Here is a 17,395-nt window from a genome sequence, read left to right as displayed (position 1 = left end):
CCTTTGAACTCACGCACCGGACAGCCAGTGTCCAAGCTCCCTCCAAAAAAAACCCAATGTTTATACAAACAGACTGTGGATTTTTACCAACAGCCGTCATTTAAGATAAGTGAAAGTGCATCTGTTCCTCAGGCAGACACACTTATTTAATGAAATGGCAACCATCTGAAGTGAGTTTCCCAAGTCAATCATGGAGGAGTCCTCAAATGTGTTATATATTTGCACTAATATTTATTACACTAAATATTAAGAAGGGGGGGGGGGGGCATTGGAAATAAAAAAATAAAAATATCAAGAAAATCGCGTGGCATTAAAACACGTAAAATAAACGCACGGCGTGTGGCCTGGGTTGAGAGTGTACATCTCGGACGGACTCTGGGGGTCTTACCTGATGAGGTAGCAGCAGAAGAGCAGGCTCAGGATGAAGACGAATATGGCCGTTCCGAACACCACGATGTAGATATTGAGGGGCAGGTTCTGAAACCCGATGTTCGGCATTCTGAAGCTGTAGTGCTGGAAGTCTGAGCTCATGGATATGCTGTGAGAGAGAAACGGAGGGATGAACGGAGAGAAGGGGAGAGGGAAAGATCAGCAAGCGTTTCAACGGTGTAAATAAGTACTGTTAGTCTGTTAAATATTTCCTCTTCCTGACTGTTTGACATATTAACTGACATATAATGGCTCACAGGTCTTTCAGCATATTTGCTTTTATTTTCTGAAGTGTAGATAGGTAGGTTCCATTCTTTCACCTTATCTATCAAACAATGCTCAACAGGTTGAAATGTTTACACGCTCAGTTGTTGGGTATTTGCACTGTAGCACCATTCAAGCTACAAACAGCTCCGGCTCTGTGCTGTACTGACCACGACTACATATCCAAAACACAGCTGCAGTCGGGGCACATGCCACAAAGTGGCTAACTCAAGAAATTAGCCCCGAATAGTACACACTCTGCCTTTCCATTAGCCTCCGCTACTTCAGTGCGCTCTCATCTCAGCGCTCTCATCTGGGCCCACTTTCATTCTCAGCTGCCGCTACCGCTGGAACATTGAGCGAGGCTGCAGAATTCAAACGTGTGCCCATTCATTTTCAGTCAAAAAAAAAGGACTGACAACTGTACACCCACGGCGAGGCGGGAGAAAGTCTGGGACTGCTGCCCATCACAGCACAGAAAAAAAACAATCCCGAGTTTTCACACAGCAGCGATGCTCGCATTAAAACTCCGCCCAGCCGGTCACTGAAAATCGCTGCGTCCTGTGGCTTTCCGTGCCCATCTCTCCCCTGCCCACGCTTATGCTAATGTCAATGCTAAAGCTAAGGCCTTCTGTGCCCATCTCTCCCCTGCCCACGCTTATGCTAATGTTAATGCTAATGCTAAAGCTAAGGCCTTCTGTCCCCATCTCTTCCCCTGCCCACGCGTATGCTAATGTTAATGCTAATGCTAAAGCTGAGGCTCCTTTGGAAGGACGGTTTCCGTAGCGACCTCAGACACAGAGCAGCCAGTCCAGTTCAGTGAGGCAGTGTGCCAGCCTCTGTTCGCTCCCAGACGGTTCCGGCTGCATGTTTCCGGGTATCCGGTGAATCCCACGCACCCCCCCCCCCCCCAGCCGGACCTCCAGCTCCTGCCTCCCACCCACATCCCGGGGGAAGGTACACGTGGTGTGGGTCTGGTAGGCCGGGTACTTCAAGGGTCAAGAGTTTGGATAGCGGTCGCCCATAATGGGGGGGTGGGCGGGGGGTATGGGCAAGGATGGAGGTCTCGGGTCATCATCCCACACTCTCCGTAACCTTCGCCCCCCCCAGCCCTGAGGCTCCGCCCCTTCAACCAGCCAGCGTCCAATGGGCAGCGATGGCCAGGTCTGAAGACTCAGGTTACAAAAGTTTAAAGAGCCATAACTTTAAATAGCTGCTCCACCGACAAAAAACCATCGTCTCATGCATTCTTCCAAGGAATATCTTTTCTTAGAATCTGCAGACAGAGGCCCACACCCATATGGTGGGTCAGTCATCCGCACGCTGTTTTTCTGCAGGAGAGGCAGGGCTGTTCAGCACCCAGAACTGCCACAAGTGTAGAATCAGTTTACTGCATTTACAGACATGTAAATGACTGGTGGGAGGTGTTCTATGATCTGGTGAGCTATGCTGGTTTTGTGGGGACACCGATTCTGAAAGCCTTAATCATTCGATCGCGTCCGGACTATTTGACTTTTATTTGCAATTCTACATAAAGTTTTACTGCACATCATATCACATATGCAAAGATCAGCACATTTCCATATGGTTTATGGGTGAGGCACTGCGTTAGTAATCAAAAGTGCCTCGGAGGAAATCCATCATGTTCAACCCCAGAAACCAGATCAAACCAAACCCTAATCAGGTTACAGGAGCCACCGGATTTCCGTTCCAAACACAACGTGTTCAAACCACTGCATTTGCATGAGTCAGTCCCGTCATCCTTTATGTTTATGAATACTCAAGCACTACAACATTCCACATAATCACTTCATCTTTTGGCTCAGCGTCTTCTGGGTGGCAAATCTTCGGTTACTCAAGAGAAGCACTTAGGCTACTTATCAGCACTGAAAGAGACACTGGCATTGTGCTAGTTTGGGCTAGTTAACTCCTCCCAGGTATTATATCAGAACTGACATATTGAATGAAGAGTGTGAGATGAAGACGAGCGTTGAAGATCTTCACTACTGCAGGTTCCTGATTCAGATTCCTCTTTTAAGGGCCCTCTAAAGCAAATATTTGTGTTGCAGGCAAGTAGCCTTTGCGTAGAGCTTGGGAAAGGTCCAGGTCTGTGGTCAGCTCATACCGAGAAGCTGCAAAAGGCTCACTGCGGTCTGATTAAGCCGCAGCGGTTTCTGTGAAGTTAAACCAGACGGCCCAGTTCACATCAAATTCAGCCCATCCCTAAACAAGACGCATTTTCTATTTTTGCGACCTGGCAGACCAGGCTACGATTGCGTAACACGCAGGAAACGCGTGCCTGGCGACGGCAGGTAAAGAATGAATTGTCTTTATTTGGAATGAGCCGGGCGTCGAAAACAGACGAGCGCAGGTGACGGGGGCAGAGGCTTCATCGGCGCACTTGTAAGGCCGCTCCAGGTCCAGTTAACGACCGGGACCGGAGATGCACCTCAAACTCAAATTTTACTTTCCAACACCAGACATTCAACATGTGAACAGAACACCAAGTGCAGCAAGGAAGGGGAAAAAAACTAGGCCTCAAGATCCAAAAATGGAACTGCCGTTCGACTTGACGGATAGTCCGTGGGTTAAGTGTTCGCCTCAGAGAACAAAGACCAAAATTCATCCAATCTCAAGAAAAACAATTTGATTCAAAATGGGCCAACAAATTGCACTACACTCAACCAACAGTGCTGAATGCAAGGTGCGATATGAAAAGTGGAAATAGTTCCCCGGAAAAAAAAAAAACCCCCAGTTGCAGTGAGCAGCGGTCTGTAATCCTTAAGCTAACGCACACTGCGGTATCCCACCGTGCTTCTCTCTGCGGCGATTCGGCTACGTGCGGCACACGCAGCGACCGCGTTCCGTAACGTCGGCGCGTCGCATCGCCCGGGGACGTCATTAACTTCCTCCCGGTGTCGCGCGTTTATACTTCCCCCGTATCGCGTTCCTGCGGGGTACGGATGGCTCAGCTCTTTTTAAAAGGCACAGACTGGCCGGGCGGCTTTGAGGGCTCAGCAGTAAACTTAACTTTATCGCTCGGGATAAAATGAGGACAGAGCTGCCGCTAACTGAATTAGCATAGCCTAAATGGCACAAAGACCCTGAGGACACCGAAATAAATATGGGCTTAATGAAAGAAGCCTTTTGCTTAACTCCATTAAACAAACAAAAATGGAAATCACTGCTTAATGTATGCAAATGCTTTTCAGTTACAGTACTTTTTCTAGCACTGAACATGTATTATCAACAAAGAACTATTTAAATCCAGTGACCCTTTGGATTTCTGCTTGTGAATGTTATGTTTTAAGTATCACCTTACTCAAGAAATACTGCAATGGGGAGGACAAATCGTGTGGGGGGGTGAGCGATGGGGGTTTAATAGGGAAGGATGTGTCCCAAAAACCTCCCGAGGTATCGCCTCCAAGAGAGACAAGACACGCTGTCACTTGCAGCGGCAGTACCCCCTCGGGTCGCCCCACGCTCCGTATCAGGATTCGCTGAGCAGGAGCAGCTGTGAAACACCGGGTCGTCACAGTAACTGTACCCCGCGACGGTAAACAACCTCCTCAGGCTCCGCCTTTCATAGCAGAGCCAAGCCCTACCCCCCCGCCGCCCCCCACCCCCTGCCCCCTTTCAGCGCTCTGAGAAAAATCTGTGGGGCGCCTTTGTCGGGGTAGATCCACGGCGGGGGGGGGGAAGGGGGAAAGCGAACGGACGGACAGGTCGAGCTCTTTTGCGCTCCGATGGCGGGAGGTCAGTCCATTCAGGAAGCCATTCGGCCGGAGCGGGGGGGCTCATGGGGGGCCTGGCCGCAGCTTCCTGCTCTTTGCTCTGGAAGCTTCTCTCAGCGAAGGCTACCTCTCGCTGGGACATTGTGCGGCGGAGACGGACGCGCTCACAGCCGCGCTGTCAAAAGCCTTTCCGTCGCGGCTCGGCCGCGGGGCCGGCGGACACCTCTGAGGGCCCCGGGCCCTTTGCGAGGGGATGAAAGATGCGTCACTGCGACAGGATGAAAGGGGCGCGGGGAGCGGAGGGGACGTCTGCTCCTCCCTGGCCTGGGCTGAATGGACATCAGACGTTCTCACGCGCTCCTCTGTTCCGCGCATCCTTTCACTCGCCGGCTGAATGAGGAGCCTTCGCCGCTTCGGCTCCCGCTGAAAGGGCGCGGAACCGGAGAACCCCGAAAACCCCCGGGGGCTGACGTCACTGCCGGCGTCAGGCGGCCCGTCGGCCATTCGGGAGCGGCGGCTCCCCTCGGTCGGCGGTCCGCGGGGCCCCTGGCCTCGGTAACCATGGAGGACGCGGCGCCCCAGGCCACAGGGCGCTCGGCGGTGTCCTGTAACACCACGAATCTGGGTCTCGCTTGACTAGACCTGAGGCCTCTGAACCAAGGGGGAAAGATTACCATCTCCCTCTCCTCATGTAATGTAGGTCAGGACTTCAAACACCTAAAATTCTCTCCTTCAGGAATTAACCATGAAAATATGAATATGAACATAAAAAAAATTATAAATATGTTGGAATATCCCACAAATATGGAAAACATATTTCTACTAGTCTAAAAAGAAACATCTCTCATTACAAGTATAGTCGCAATGATTCCTCACTAGGTCGTGTACATGAGATCTAAGACACATTCACACCACGACTGTTGTTCTGCCACAAAAGAGTAAACACAAATCTCTCGGAATCTGACTTTTAGTCACGTGATGAGTAATGAGGTCAGAGGTCACAGCAGGGTAACGGGTTCATTAGTAACGTGCTGAAATTAACATTTGGAAAAGAAACTTACTGATGAGTTAGCGATTGCTTTTATGTAGCCTACCATACAAACGTAAACGGCTGTGGAAAGAGCGAGGGAAGCCGACGCTTCTTCGTGCTCCCGTCCAGAAAAAAAAAAGAGATAAAACCAGCGGCGACAGGCCGGAGGCAGACCGCAGTCCTGGGTAAACACAAGCCTTTGACAATCTCAGCCAAGCCACCGTAGAGGACGTGGAAAATGCAGAATACTAGAGCGAGCAGAATAATTCTCAGGCTCTCCCGAGCTGGCGGCGAATTCGCTGAGGATTTCAGGCGCCAGTTTCAGTTTCGCTTCGTTTTGGGAGCTGATATCTTCGAGCGTGTGCTGTGAGTGATATTTCCTCAGACGCTGGCAGACGAGATTGTTAGGGTGGGGGGCTCTCAGGAGCAGCTGGAACTGAGAGAAGCCGTCTGCGGTGTCCTCTGGATGAGCAGGGTGGCCTCGGTGTTTATACAGCCAGCTCCGATAGGGCAGTGAAGCAGAACCACCCAGCGCACACGGACACATACACGTGCACTCACACGCGTATACAAACGTGCACACACACACGCACACAGAGCATGTACAAATACGATGTGTGTGGCAGGCACGAACATGCACACATGCATAAACACACACAGACAGACAAACACACACACACCCTCACACACAAACACACATACGCACACACACACACAAACACACATACGCACACACACACATACACACACACACACACACACATACACACACACACACACAAACACACATACGCACACACACACACAAACACACATACGCACACACCACAACACACCACACACCTCACACATACCACACACACACAAACACACATACGCACACACACACACAAACACACATCGCACGCACACACACACACACACACACACACACACACCGCCTCTCAAGTGCAGCCCAGCAGCCGCTCCACGGCCCGTGCAGACAGTGGCGAAGGGGAAACGGACGCTCCCCGCACCAAATTCAGCTCAAACGTTTGTTTTCTCTTCACGCCGTCTGGCTCATTCAAACCCGCACGCTCAATTAGCGCTTCCAACACAGCTTCCACTCACGCGCCGACGCGTGCGCTGCGCACACACACGCACACACACACACAGCACTTCAGTCCTGCCAAAGAACTTCACATTCACTTTCAGTCCAACGACAAGCCGGGCCAAGAACTGCGTACGACGTGCCACCAGCAGTGGACAGCAACATAAAAATACGACACTGTACATGTTGTTTTCACCTGGCCTTTAAAAACAACTCCGCAGCACGCCTGAAGCCACACACTCTTTCCACTGTATGACCCTTATGTTTCTGCCATTTGCCATTAGCCTGTGGAAATTAACCGTCAAATTAAAGCCTCTGCAGGGCTGGTGTAATGCTGTATTTCAGTAAGTTCTACCGACGCTAGTTCGTAAATGGTTTCTGCGCACAGTTAGCCTGTGAGACTGCGGCCGTTTCCTTACGCTGCAGCCGCGCCGCGCGGTCTCCCCCGTGAGGGAGAGTGTCACCGCACCGCACAGGAAACGGCTTTCAGCCGCGCCGCGCAATCTCCCCCGTGAGGGAGAGTGTCACCGCACCGCACAGGAAACGGCTTTCAGCCGCGTGGGCGCTGGAGGCGAGCGCTCCTCGAGGGGGGGGGGGGGGCGAGGGGGAGTTTTCATAGAGAAATTCCCGCAAAGACCGTTTGGACAGACACCGAATCTGAGACAACAGGGAACACCGGAGGGGGTCAGACCCAATGCCCTCCAGTACGGGGAATAACCCAGAGCACGCCAGCCCTGTTCCTGGAGATCTGCAGGTTTCTCATTTCAAGCCTAATTTGCCAGACCTGATCCTACTAATCAGCAGCTCAACGAGACCTCCAGCTGTTGAATGATGGTAGAGGATGACAGAGCTCCAGGGACAGGGTTGGGCGGCATCCCTGGCTCATGCCAACGTGCAGCTCGGAAGCCACGCCCCTCTCACGTTCACGGTTGCACCCTAACCCTAACCCCTCCCCCCCTCCCAGTGTTCGCCGGGGAGGTGCACAACCGCCCCCTCACTGCCCGGGTCCAGCAGGTCACACGGCCCACTGAGAGGGCCACTTCTTCTACCCTAAAGAGGGCCGCTGGTCACTGTGAGAATCGCTAACATGCATGCTAAAGCCCCCTTCAAACCCCCTCCACTTTCTTTAATCGGGCTTTAAAACGAGCGACTGCCCAGCCTCAGCTTCAGCCACGTCCGCCTGCACACTTCCCGTAAACAGGGCCCCGCAGACAGACAGCGCTCGGCTAATGGGGGGGTCGAGGCGGCGCTCGAACGCGGGCGTCTCCATTTCAAAACACGTGTCACATGCTTGTGCAACCCCACCGGCCGGTAGACGGAAAGAGCCACAGAGGAAAAAACCCAGCAGTCTGGCAGAGGAAGAGGGCCCAGCATCATTCCTGTAATCTTCCATCGCATGGCAGTGGGGGGGGGGGGGGGCTCCAGTGACCAACCGTGGGCCCTAATGTCCGCCCTCTCTCCGCCCCTCCGAAACGACACCCTGTTATTTTCCCCGTGCGTTAGGTGAAAGGTGAAACTGACGTCCGCGCCAGGTCGCGCCGAGCTCTCATTGGCTCACACCTTGCCGATTCATCCGCGTTAATAAAACTTAAGAGCCACCGCTACTGATGGTGAATCACTTAGCCTAACGCAGTTAGCCTGACAATAAAAAGTCACCCCCCTCCCTCCTCTTTCAATTGCAACAGACGCACCAGGAAATGATTCAAACATGCATCATGACTAGTGCAAATCCTGACTGTACATCAACGCTTCTGTAATAAAACCCAGAAACATGGTGGGGTTTCCACAGAAAGCAACTTTAAAGAAATGAAAACTTGCCACTGATCACCACTGATCACTACTGCACAAGGGGAAATCTACTAACTGAATTAATCACAGCATTACAGGCATTTAGCAGATGCTCTTATCCAGAGCGACTTACACAATTTTTACACAGCATTTAGCCTACATTGCACCAATTTATACAGCTGGAGATACACTAAAGCAAAGCAAGTTAAGCACCTTGCTCAAGGGCACAACAGCAGTATCCTGCCCGGGAACTGAACCTCTGACCTAGGTTACAAGACCACTTCCTTACCCGTTCTACTACACTGCCAAATTAAGTGTGTCACGGTTTATGAAACACTTAAAGGCTTTTCTTTTTGAATGTTTTGTTTAACGCAACGTAAGGTTAGGTCCACTCCACCAGTAAATGCAAATGAATAGCACAGGGGAAAACATTAACCTTAAATAGTACGTTCAGAACCACTCCTTTAATAATGTGAGCCAAAAAAGCACAGAAGGCTCTGCCCCTCCCCCCTTTCCTGCACTCGCTCCTTGAAAGTGTCAAATCAGCGCGGTCGGACGCGGTCCTGAAAAGATGAAAGGAATCCGATTTGTCGAGCGGCGGTACGAACGCGCCGGCTTTTGTGCCGCGTCTCTCTGCCCTCCTCCCCGAATCGCTGACGGGTGCGGTCTTTTGCAACGCGGACCAAAAGCCAATTTACAGAGACTTGTGGCGAACCAAACCCCCCCCCCTCCCCACACACACACACTCACACACACCCAAACCAGAACAAAGGCTGAATTCTAGAGTGGAAATTTCCACTGCCGGTGCAGCCAGCGCTGCGAGCGGAGCGCTCGAAACTTAGCGTGCCTAAAGCGCAAAGCCGAGCTGAAGTGAGCACTGCGTCCCAGACTGCTTCAGGGACCGCCTATTACAGCACAACAGGCCCGTCAGCTACTTATTAAGCAACAATTCACGCGGGTATTGAATTGTGACAGACTACAAACAGCGCAATTGCTCTGGACAAGCGAGTAACAGAATAGCAGGCAGGAAGCCTCTGTCTTTTGGGGAACCGGTGTTGCCAGGGGCTTTGCGGTTTCAGTAGCTAATCATAGGGTAGAGCGTTTCGAAGAGCCAAGGATATAAGATACGCACATTTCTCACTAATGCCTTTGAAAAGGCTGTTTGAATCCAAAGCAATAATACCTGACGATTGTTTATGCTAAGAAGCAGCAAGGGTGTTTCCTGAATATACGAAATATGCATTCAAAAAGGGCCGTTTGCTACATTTAATGTGCAATAAGAGGGTGACGCTGCAATTAAAACATTAGTGTAGAAACCAGGAAACCAGACATTCCAAGAAAAAACACTGAACAGACCAAGAGTTTCTGACTAGATCACGTTGACATGAATGTATTCACATATAGGCCTACACCTCTATAACTGCCCTCTCTCAAGAACACACAGCTTTTTAAGATGAGAGAAAACCACAAACGCTTCCATCTGACTGTGCAAGCATTTGCCTGCAGGTGTTTTGTGAGCACTTGTGTCACGATTAGGCAAAAAGTCCTTAAAAAACCCAATGTTATCAGGAGATAAGCTTGGCACACATTTAGGCACTGACAGTAACAGCACATTCAAACACCGCAGTCAAAAGCCATCAGTAAAAATATTGACTCTCTAAGCAAGCAAATATTAATTTAAAACATTAAATATTAAAAGCTGGGAAACGGGCCCTCGGAGCTCGAGTGGCGGTTGGTAAACAGTGAAGCTTTTGAAGGTGATTGCTGGACACCTGGAAACACATTCACTCGGCGGGCGAGCAGCAGGATTAATGCCCCCGTAATCCAGGGCAATGGTGTTGCTCCTGCGGCTAATTAATCCACTCTGCGGGCCTAATCTGCGAGCGGCGGGATCAGGCCGAGGTTGGAGGTCAGGGCGCGTGAGGATCGGCGGCGGCGGCGGCGAGAGGGGGCCTTGGTTCAGCGTGCCCGCGTTTGCCACCCTGCCGAAAACGGACGGGAACGGCAAACACCGTCCCCACGCACTCACCGCTGTCCTGTGACCTTTCCAGGCACCCTTAAACCCTAGGCATCGACCAAACCCACCCCCCACCCCCAAACCGCCCTGTGCGTTCAAATTCTCCGCTGGCCTCCTCCTCCTCCTCCACTGATCCGAGAAACACAAGCTGGAGCAAACAAGCGGGCGACTGACAAGGGCAGCTGTTCCCCTGAACTGTCCCCTCCCCAACGCACATATTCAGACGGGTTTCGTATTTAACCTCTCAAACGTCCCAAATGCTACCTGGTGGCAGCCCTGTTTTTGTACAGCCCTACTTTCACATGCATTGTGTCAAATAACTCCAGTATGGGGGCACACAGTAACACAGTGTACGGTGTTAAAAAAAGCAGACGCCAGTGAGGACTCCCTTCAATGGCTCCAATGGGACTGCACCTGAAGATGCATTCACTTAAGAAGCAGTAATAAAACACTAACTGTACCCCTTTGGTCTGCAATCCAGACACCCTGGATTAGATAACATGGCTTTATTGACACATGAAATGAATCTGAAAGCTTTTTTTCGTGTTGTAATTTCCTCCAATATAAAACCCAGTGCGAATAACACCTTGCTTGTCTTCCCAGAAATCAGGCAAATGCTTTGACTATAGCGGCGTGCCAGCATATCAGGCCAGCCAACAAGGGTTGTTTGCCAGACACTACTACTGTTAATTCAACAGCTTCACAAACAACCTTATCTGTGACACCATCCAGGTCATTAGCAGACACGGTTAGACACACAAGGTACTATTTTCATGTATTCAAATCCAATTCAAATCATGTACATACATGAAGAGCGTTAGCGCTCCACAAGTCGTAAACGACAGTGCCCCGAAGTAGACGAAACACAGCACGAAGTATGAAAGCACGCAGGGTTAGCGAAACGGAGGTGACGCAGGCCTGCATCTGGAAACGCGCACGCGAGGGCCGAGCCCACCGATCTTGGCAGCGCTCCGGCGGCAGGAGTGATTCACAGCGCAGGAATGCGGGAGGCAACAATGGGAGCCCGAGCCGGCTGCGTCCTGCGGGGCCTTCAGGTGTCGAAACGCCTCCGACGCTGAACTCAAAGTGAAACCGATGGTCCTTTTTTTTTTAGCCTCCTTCTGCTTTCTCGTAGCGTCTGGCCTGGCAGCCGAACGGCCGCCGCTACGGGAATGAGAGCCGCGTGTTGTTCAGCCGGTGACCTCACAGTAAGTGATAACGGCCGTACAATCTGTACGGCTAAGCTGCGTGTGTGTGCGCGAGCCACTGATTGGGAGGCATTAGCTGCTGGTTGCACGGCCCCCCTGTTGTGATATCGCAGCGCCGGCACCAAATTAGCTGAGAGAAACAAAATAAAAACAGCCGATGCTGTTCCCCAAATGACATGCAAACACGCATCCATACAAGCAAGCGCACATGGACATGTGCATGCCCTCCCTCTCCCTCTCTCTCTCTCACACACACACACACACACATTTATACATTGCCTACACTTACACAGGTACACATGTACGTAAAGTACACACACAGACACACATGCACTGATGTGCACACATACACAGCTTCATGTAGCTCATGGGCACCAGTGCACACACATACTGTATATGCACGAACACAAAATAAGCAAACAAAACAGCCCCGAAACAAACGCAACTAGTCAACTAGTCCAGCTCCATGCTTCCCCCCAGTAGTGAGGAAGATATTTTATATTTCATCCATCGCCTCTTCTTAAGCCCCTCATAAGCAGATCATGTGACCTTGACATGTGATACTGCAACAGCCCACAAAGAAACACAACACACAAGCAAGGACAACAAGCCAACGGCACCATGCCATTCCTGTGAGGCCTTACTTATCAGGGCAAATACTGGACGTGTCACAAGGCAGGACAGTCACTGTCACGACCGGCCAATGACAAAGTGCCCCTCTGGCCAAACTATTGGTCAAAACCGTAGTTCATTGGTCAAAACCCTAACCCACTTCCTGTCGAGCATTGTGGATGTGTGTGAATTCCTGATAGCAGCTGTCAAGATTTAATACTGAAACTGGCCCAAAGAACTGACTAGCACTTTTACTTTTCACACTTACCACCACCACGACAGCATCCATGGTTTACCAATTGCAAACTGACACACTGCTAGCAGTGACATCTGTAGACAATGAACGGCACACACCAACACAGCGTATTCTGCTGGAGGATTAACCTATACCCAAAGTAAGGTTAGCCTGCTCTCCTGCTTTACGCCTTTTCACCTGACTCTACTTTACCCCTGAAACAATGTGAGATTATTTTACATAGGGTTACATTAGATCTAACAGACACACACACACAAAAAAAACACAAATTCACCAAATGGACTTGCATTAGAAATAGTCTGTGGTCACCTGCATCATCAAACCACAGCAGATTATGCAGTTCTGCAAATTCAGGGCTTTCATTTGGTATGGAAATGCACCATAAGGGCTGATTATCTTGTGTGTTACCCCACACCATGAACCAATTGAAGCAAGTTGAACACTGCCTCCCTATAAGTCTGCATCTTCAAGCATTAATCATCGCTTACGGCAGAATGCAGCTGGAGACCTGCAATTCTTTTCCAGACATATATTCAGAGATGCAATACATTACTGTGTGGAGAGTGAGTGTAAGGAGGCTTGCTTCACCATGTTTGGATTTAAAGTGCTGCCACAGGCACTTCACTCTAGTCCTCCGTCATTTCTGACAACAAAACAGCCGTTTGTACGTGACAGTTTACACAAATGTTATGCAACCAACTGGTGATGTGATTCAGGCCTTAACTCTGATGAGAATACCCGGAAATCGCCTTGGCCCCAAGAACATAATCAGGAGCACTGTTTTCACACTAACCGGAGAATTACATAATCTGGATTAGACCAACTACTTCATTTGAATCTATTGTATTGCTAACAGGCGAAGTACCAGTAAGCACTTAAGAAATGTTGACGAGGGCAGGGGTCACGTTCAGCTCAGCTCCCACTGTAAAGGTTTTACATTTTCACACTCCTGACCAGTACAAGAAATCCAGGAGACCTGTACCAGCATGCAGGAGGCCGCTGGGCACCATACAGCACTAGACAGTGGGAAACGGTAAACAAACATCTCTGAATCACAAATTAGCGTCATTCAGAGCTGATCTGTAAGTGGAGTCTTTGTTGGGTACTCTGAAATTGCAGTACATGTCAATACCCGGCAATATCTAGGCTATAGGAATACTGGCAGGCTAACCCAGGGAGGGATTCATCTGTGAATTTATGCCCCACCAGAAGACAGAGGGAAACCTATTCCTGATTCACCCTCTGTATAATGTACCAGACTACAATTGCTATATAGAAAGCCTGTCTCCATCAGTGAACATATAGCAGAAACTATTAGCCAAGTAACATACATTAGTCTGGTCCATTTATTGAGCGTGGCCCACATACTGTATATTCTAACATCCCAAAGCACACTAGTCAGAATACATGTCTATCATCCGTTAAGCGGGTGTCCGTCTGAGCATACACTACGATTGCCTGTAGGATCATTGTCGCTTGTCCATATATGCTCATTACATCCAAAGCACTGTAACACTCTGTTCCTTGAGATCTACGCTGTGTTCTCTTCACCATCAAGCACACCTCGTTCAACTAGAGATTTTGTTGAGCTGCTAATTAGTAGAGTCAAGTGCGCCAAATTACTGTTGAAATAGAAACCTACAGGATGGCATATCTTCAGGACCAGGGTTGGTTACCACTGTCCAAAAGTTTTCAAGCGATTGATATAGAACATACCTAACGTTACCTCTGGGCATTTCTTATTGATTTTCCTTAGATTCTAAGTCGTTCACATAAACAACTGTCGTAGGCGTGTAAAATGGCATAAATACCGGCGATGCATAGTACGGGCTAGTTGACATCTCCTAGCCTAGCTCTGTGCAATGTGTTACCAGCTAGCTACCTAAGATAGCTCGCTAGTCGGTATGACATCGCGACCTAGCAAACTAGCTAGTGTATGTGGCGCCAGCTAACGTTGCTGTCAATAAACAGTTGGTACAAATGTAGCAAGTATTAAACCGAGAAGACGCGCTGTCACTGTGTGACATATAGACTCGTCGAGGCAACTTACCAGCCATTTACGAGTACCGTCTGATTTAATGATAATTAGCACTGGTTAACGTTGGTTGCACTGCTTGTTAGGTTGACATTCGCTATAACGTTTCCCAACGAGCGCAGATACATACCCTGTGAACGGGAAAAAACACTCGGACAGGCTGCTATCTACTGTAAACGTTAGTTAAAATATACGTTATCTCGCCACAGCTAAATGTGCATGTGCGTGTACAAGTAGTAGCTAGTTATTAATATACAATTAATCGCACTCAATTAGGAAACAACTACGTTAACACGATTCAACATTACATTTAACATTGACCAGCTAACAGGCGCTGTGACAGTAATGCCAAATATTGAAAAACGGAGTGCCAGCTAATAACATACGACTAGGGCAACGTTCTTCGCTAGCAAGCTGGATCAGCGATAACAATCAAACTTACCAATGTATCTTGACTTCCACGTTATTTCCCCGAATATCGTCGCAAGGTTATGTTTCTGGCTTATCTGGGCATCAGTGTTTAATAAAAATCTAAAAATGACTATAACAAAAACGTCAAATGGCTAGCTGCAGTCCATACAGGGAGCACTGCATGAGTAGCTCGCTAACCAGTAAATTTAGATTAAATTCCGAACGGCTCAAATCGGCTGGTCAAAGCTAACGTTACGTGAACATCTCTATAAAAAAATTGCAGGTAACCACGTAGTAAAATAATCGATGATGATCAACATCAGGTTTTCTTCTGGCGTCTTCGGTCTGTATCACTGATTTCCAAGAGTGTGCGGTCGGATTATTTGCTAAATAACGGCAGGTTTCAGTTTGAACAAACGAGCACGTAGCACCACAACTAGCTAGATGCCTTCTCCTACCCGTTTCAACACAGACAGAGAGGCGCAATCTGGTGTACTGGGAGTGATGGGGATGGGCGGGAGCGATAGCAGGGAGGGAGGGGTGCACAGCAACATTTATGCTTGGAATGAACGCGCGCTGAAGACGATTAATGTAGCATTCTTCCTAAGAATTTCCTGCATGGGCGTTTTATTTATTTATTTATTTATTTATTTATTTATTTACTTATTCAAGACGACATAGTTTGTGTAATACAGACAACCTAATTATTATTATTATTATTATTATTATTATTATTATTATTAGTAGTAGTAGTAGTATTAGTTGTAAGTAGCTGAGCTGGTTGTGGCGGTGGTGGCGAAAGTGTTGTAGTAGCCTAGATCCCGACAAATATGGGATTTTTGAGACCTACACCATGCCAGTTCAGAGGGGAAAACTCATTATCGAGCTGGATGAAATAAAAATAGACATTTCTGTGAGGATTATGCAGTGATTTTGCACTGATATGATGCTGCAAGGTACTCAGCATGCTGCTTTATTCAACAAATCACCTTTATTGAGGAATATTTTGTTATTAACATTATGTCAACCAATTTTACAATAAACATCGTGTCCTAAGTAAACGTCAGTGTGTTGAACATCAACTAATTACTGACCGTCAATACTGCCAGTCAATTAATGATGACACAATAGAAAACAAAGAAGCATGGCTTCTCTGCATTCACATCTGTCAGAGAGTTGTTCTTGTTCACATAGATGATCCCTATTGTTCTAAAAAATAAAATAAATAAATAAAAACTTTCATAAAAGCAGCACTTTGGGACTGTTCCTAGACATTTACATTTACTGAAGGCTATATGAGAAAATGAGCAGAGCTCCGGCAGAAGCCAACTGACTATAATGTGTGATAAATCAGATCAGCACAGGGGAAAAGCTACAATAATTTGGCTGCTGTGTTTAGTCTATGATGACAATGTATGAAAATAAAAAATGATTTCCACAAAAGTAATGATTTGTATCTGTTTCTATGTTTAGAAATACATTTACTGTAGATGCACGTAGAGATGTAGTCCTAGGAACGGCCTAGGACGGTAATCAAAGACGACGTAGCTGATTATAGAGGATCAATATACTATACAGTGAGGTCCATAATTATCCAAAGTTAACTAATCTGGCTTCGAAGGCTTTCCTGACACTTTATCTGCAAGCCAAGGCCATAAGTCCGAATAGCATACATCCAACAGAGATTTAAAATTCCACCCAACACAAAACTTATTTTGTTCAATTTTGATTCTCATCTTGTCCTTCTTGTTTGTTTTCTTATTGGATTTTCCGTTTAACCATTGACTAGTGCTAATTAACTCAGATTCTTGCCTTAGCCCTTCTAGTTTGTTTGCCCACTGGATTTAGTGTGTTTGACTCTGTTTGTTCAGTTTGACCTTGACTCTTGTTTTGCCCCTCTGCTCACCGTAGAATGACTCCAGTTAGTTAGGGTGTTCCCAGCTGGATTACAAATTGTTCCCTCGGAAACATGATTTTGTTCTTTTGCTTTGTTATTTTTCCTTTATTACTTTTGAAGGTGACTCTGGGTGGAATTTTAAATCTTCGTTGGGCGTACGCCATTCAGACTCTTGGTCTCAGCTTAAGTGTCTGGAAGCTAAATGTTCAAAGTCGCCCCGTACCCGGCAAGCTTTTGAAGACTAGACGGATTAGTTAGTTCTGGATAACCTAGTTACAACAATTCTTGGCTAAATCCAAGCACAAGACTAACTCTTATGTTGACCTTGCCCTAGCTATAAAATACCAAACCAGGTTGGTATATCTTAGAATTTATCTCATGATATTGACCTACACTCTCCAACTATGTCATGTATCGCGTATTCTTTTCACAAAAGTTTGTCCCATAAATTTCAACATTTGATAAGTGAAAAGTTCTCTGGAAGAAGTGCTTTCCTTCTGAGCAGTACTACATGCGCAAAACATAGCAAGGGCTTTTGATAAGACAAGGAGGTGAATGTCTTTGTTTTGTTTTGTTTTGGTACAAGGGCCAGTGAGTGATTAATGTTCTGTTACTATGCTGTAT

At 48.1% G+C, this 17,395-nt stretch overlaps 1 protein-coding gene across 1 annotated transcript in view; it reads right to left on the bottom strand.

Moving 5' to 3' along the window:
* rnf24 (ring finger protein 24) overlaps window positions 1-15,400 on the bottom strand; it is a 33,284-nt gene extending 17,884 nt beyond the window's left edge. The window contains exons 1-2 of the mRNA XM_064335139.1: window positions 14,906-15,400; window positions 389-538 (exon numbers count right to left, since the gene is read on the bottom strand). Coding sequence (XP_064191209.1) covers window positions 389-531 — 143 coding nt within the window. The 5' untranslated portion in view covers window positions 532-538; window positions 14,906-15,400. The remainder of the gene's footprint in view (window positions 1-388; window positions 539-14,905) is intronic.
* Between the last annotated feature and the right edge of the window lie 1,995 nt (window positions 15,401-17,395).

The sequence above is a fragment of the Anguilla rostrata genome, chromosome 5 (assembly GCF_018555375.3).
Source record: "Anguilla rostrata isolate EN2019 chromosome 5, ASM1855537v3, whole genome shotgun sequence".
In the NCBI taxonomy this organism is placed as follows: domain Eukaryota; kingdom Metazoa; phylum Chordata; class Actinopteri; order Anguilliformes; family Anguillidae; genus Anguilla; species Anguilla rostrata.
The sequence above is the reverse complement of the archived record's forward strand: the minus strand, read 5'-3'. Positions and strand labels throughout refer to the sequence as shown.